The following is a 3,887-nucleotide window of genomic DNA, read 5'->3' as shown; positions in this document are numbered from 1 at the left end:
AAATCATCAAAGGGAGAGTTTGGTGGAGTCCTCCCTAAACCACCACTTGTAAATATACTAACCCTTTTAACTTGTATTTTTAACTTTATTGCATTCTTTTATCATAAACATGATTCTTTCCATGAGAGTAAGTGAGGGAGAGTCACTAATCCTTTTGATGGATGAAGGAACTAGTTTTCAAACATGGAGAAGCATTTTATCGAAGTAAAGGAAAAGCGAGGGAAATTCGCTCGTCCCAAAGGAAAGACGACCGTCCAACCAAGAATTCGAGCGGCCAGCAGGGAATCCGCTCGTCCAAGAAGAGCTGATAAGCAGAAGTTCTATCCTAATCCAGAATCCGAGCGTCTTGGAGGACGATCCGCTCGTCTTTATCCCGACGCCCGTCGCATCAACGATCCGCTCGTCTTTTTGTTGCATGATTTTGGGATTCTTTCCTGTAACGAAATCCGAGCGTCTCTCAAACAATACCCTCGTCCAACTTCAGCAAAGACGCTCGTCCTGACCTCCCGCTCGTCCTAGCTGTTTGAAGTTTTGGAAAAACTCGTTGTAAGAAAATCCGAGCGTCTTCCAAAGAATCCGCTCGTACCAAAACGAGGGAATCCGAGCGTCCCAAGGTCGAATCCGCTCGTCTCCCTGCGGCCTTTATTTCCGGTTTTTGCAAATTTATTTCTCCCTCACCACACAATTTGTAACACTTCATCCTTCCTTCCACTTATATTATAAAACCCCCTCTCTCATGACTCCAAAACATATCCCAAGCACTCATTCAATCTACCAAAACATAAACCCTTAATTTCTAGGGTTTCAAAAGATTCAAAAGCAAAGATCTAATCCACAAAGAGCATCTCCATATTTCAACAAATCAAAAACTCCAACTCTACAATCAAAGAATAGGACCAAGAGGATCTTCATTTAGGGAAAGAAGAAGGCCAAGAGTGAGAGGAAGCTCATCTACTTCTCACATCAACACTCTAAGGAGGGAACATGAAGAGATTGTGGATCTCACCAAGCTTGACGATTTTTCCAACATTGAATTTGTGAACGATGTTCAAAGGCTTGTCTTTCACCGACTACTTGGTAAGAATATTCTTCCTACCAAATTTCTATGCCATAAAACATTAAGAAAGCTTGGAATATACCATCAAATGGAAGCCCTTTTTGAGTTGTTTGGTCTTTCTACCTTATTCCATTTACATGAGCAAACTTACCGACCTCTTGTTCTTGAGTTCTTAAGCTTCTTAAAGATAATAAGCCGTTAATTGTGCGAAGTTGGCATGAAAATGTTGTTCTTACTAAGGAGAATGTGATGAATGTTCCAGTCTGGGTTAAATTATTGGATTTACCTTTGAAATTCTGGGGTAAAAGTTTGCCTAAAATTGCTGGATTATTGGGAAAATTCCTTCGCTGTGACACGACTACTGAGGATAAGACCAGATTAGGGTTTGCTAGGGTCTTGCTTGAAGTTCCCTTTGGTAAACCTTTGCATGGGTCTGTAAAATTCCTTGATGAAGATGGTCATATAGTGAAGGTAGTAGTTGAATGTGAATGGAAGCCCGTAGCTTGCTCTATTTGTGGGGGCACTGGGCATGAAAGTGCTCAGTGCAGGAAGCCTGGACCAAAAAAATCCAAGCCTCAACCACCTTCGAAACAATGGGTTGCCAAGAAACCTGCTGTGCTTATACCTGTTGCCCCTAACACTTCTCTAGTGGTGGTGGTGCCTTCCCCTGTTAAGCCTGTGACTCCAGTGACTATTCCTGCCTCTGCTGAAACTAACAGAACCCCAGAGGAAGTGCAACATCGACTTCAGGTCACTTGGAATAAGAATGGCTCTTACAGACAGGTGAATACCCCTGCTAGACCTGGTGTTACCCTGAGTAGGCAAGAAATTATAAGAGCAGGCAAGAGTTCTGCCAATTTCAGTCAGTATACTTTTGTGGATGCATTGAATAATGCTACACCTAAGGTTGGAATTGGTACAAAAGGTAGTGTGTTACTCCCATCTGGGGGTAATGCATAGTTTTGGTTTCTGGAATGTTAGGGGGCTTAACAGTCTGACCAAACAAAAGCAAGTGAAATGGTTTCTGCATCATAATCAGGTTGGACTGTTTGGCCTCCTTGAGACAAAGTTAAAACCTTTGTCTCTAAATGCTGTTAGATCAAATATGTGTGATGGTTGGTCAATTTCTACTAATACTTCTTGTCACCCTGGAGGAAGAGTCTGGGTTTTATGGAATCCTCTTATTTTTCATGTTACTTTTCTTCATTACTCAGCATAACTCATTCATATGCAAGTTACTGAAATCAGTTCCCATTTTGTTTTCAATTGCTCAATGATATATGCTTTTAATGATACTGTGGACAGAAAACCACTCTGGTCTACTCTTTGTACCCTCTCTGATAGTATTAATACTCCCTGGGTTTTGTGTGGTGATTTCAATTGTGTCCTTAACCCCACTGAAACATTAGGGGGGATAACTACTCTGGAAGAAATGGATGATTTCCAGTCTTGTGTTGATTACTGTCATCTAATGGATAGTCCTGCCACTGGTTCCTTTTACACTTGGAACAAAAAGCAAGATCTTGCCACTGGAGTATATTCAAGACTGGATAGAGTTCTGGTTAACCAGAAATGGCTGGTTGAGAGGGTGGATTCTTATGCTCAGTTCCATAATGAAGGTTATTTTGACCACTCACCTTGTATTATTCAAGATTACCAACATGCTTTTGTGGGTAGGAAAAGTTTCAAATATTTCAGCATGTGGAGTCAAGTAGATGATTTCATTCCTTGTGTGCAACAACATTGGTCTAACCTTCTGCAAGGTACCAAAATGTATGTTCTTGTGAAGAAATTGAAGAGCCTTAAGCAGCCACCAATTGAATAGTCAATTGTTTGCTGATATTGAGAATAGTGCTGCCCATGCTTGGAAAATTATGGATACTATTCAGTCTGATTTAAAGCTTAACCCTATGGATGCTACTCTTATTGAACAAGATAGAGCAGCTACTAAAACTTATAGAGATTTGCAAGCTGCTTGTGATAGCTTTTTAATGCAAAAGTCTAAAGTTACTTGGGTCAACAATGGAGATGACAATACCAAATATTTTCACAGTGTGATTAGGGGAAGGTGCACTAAGAATAAAATTTTTAGAATTGCAGATGTGAATGGGAACATTCACACTGAGGGTGCACAAATTCAGAATGCCTTTCTCAATTACTATACTCAACTGCTTGGGTCTTCCACTGCCACTACTTCTGTCTGTACTTCAGTGGTACAGCAGGGTAATGTATGTTCCCTGGCTCACTGGGACATCTTGCTGCAGCCTGTCACTCCAAAAGAAGTCAAGGATGCAATTTTTTCTATCCCTGGGCATAAAGCTCCAGGTCCTGATGGATTCTCCAGTTCCTTTTATAAAGATGCCTGGGTCATTGTGGGGGATGAGGTCTGCAATGCTGTCTTGGATTTCTTCCAAACTGGGAAATTGTTACAACAGGTTAACCATACCTTTATTTCCTTGCTCCCCAAATGTGATCTACCTTTGAATGTGACACAGTTTAGACCTATCTCGTGTTGCAATGTGATATATAAAGCTATTTCCAAGATTCTATGTACCAGATTGGATGCCATCTTACCTGATATTATCAGTATCAATCAAGGTGGTTTTATTCAAAAAAGAAATATTATTGAAAACATTCTCATCTGTCAAGACATTGTCATATTATACAATAGGAAGACTGTGTCCCCTCGTTGCCCGATGAAGATTGATTTAAAAAAGGCTTATGACTCTGTGAATTGGGATTTTATTGAACAAATGATGAATGCCTTGAATTTCCCTCCTAGTTTTACTAATCTGGTTATGGTTTGTGTAAGAACTGCATCTTACTCTCT

The 3,887-nt window shown here is 40.4% G+C and overlaps 1 protein-coding gene across 1 annotated transcript; it reads left to right on the top strand.

Annotated features, from left to right (window-relative positions):
- The first annotated feature begins 2,330 nt into the window (after positions 1-2,330).
- LOC141640656 (uncharacterized) lies at positions 2,331-2,882 on the top strand. Its single transcript, XM_074449364.1, has one exon. The coding sequence runs from the start codon at positions 2,331-2,333 to the stop codon at positions 2,880-2,882; it is 552 nt and encodes a 183-aa protein (XP_074305465.1).
- The last annotated feature ends 1,005 nt before the right edge of the window (positions 2,883-3,887 follow it).

The sequence above is a fragment of the Silene latifolia genome, unplaced genomic scaffold (assembly GCF_048544455.1).
Source record: "Silene latifolia isolate original U9 population unplaced genomic scaffold, ASM4854445v1 scaffold_96, whole genome shotgun sequence".
Classification (NCBI taxonomy): domain Eukaryota; kingdom Viridiplantae; phylum Streptophyta; class Magnoliopsida; order Caryophyllales; family Caryophyllaceae; genus Silene; species Silene latifolia.
This window is presented reverse-complemented; position numbering and strand designations above follow the sequence as displayed.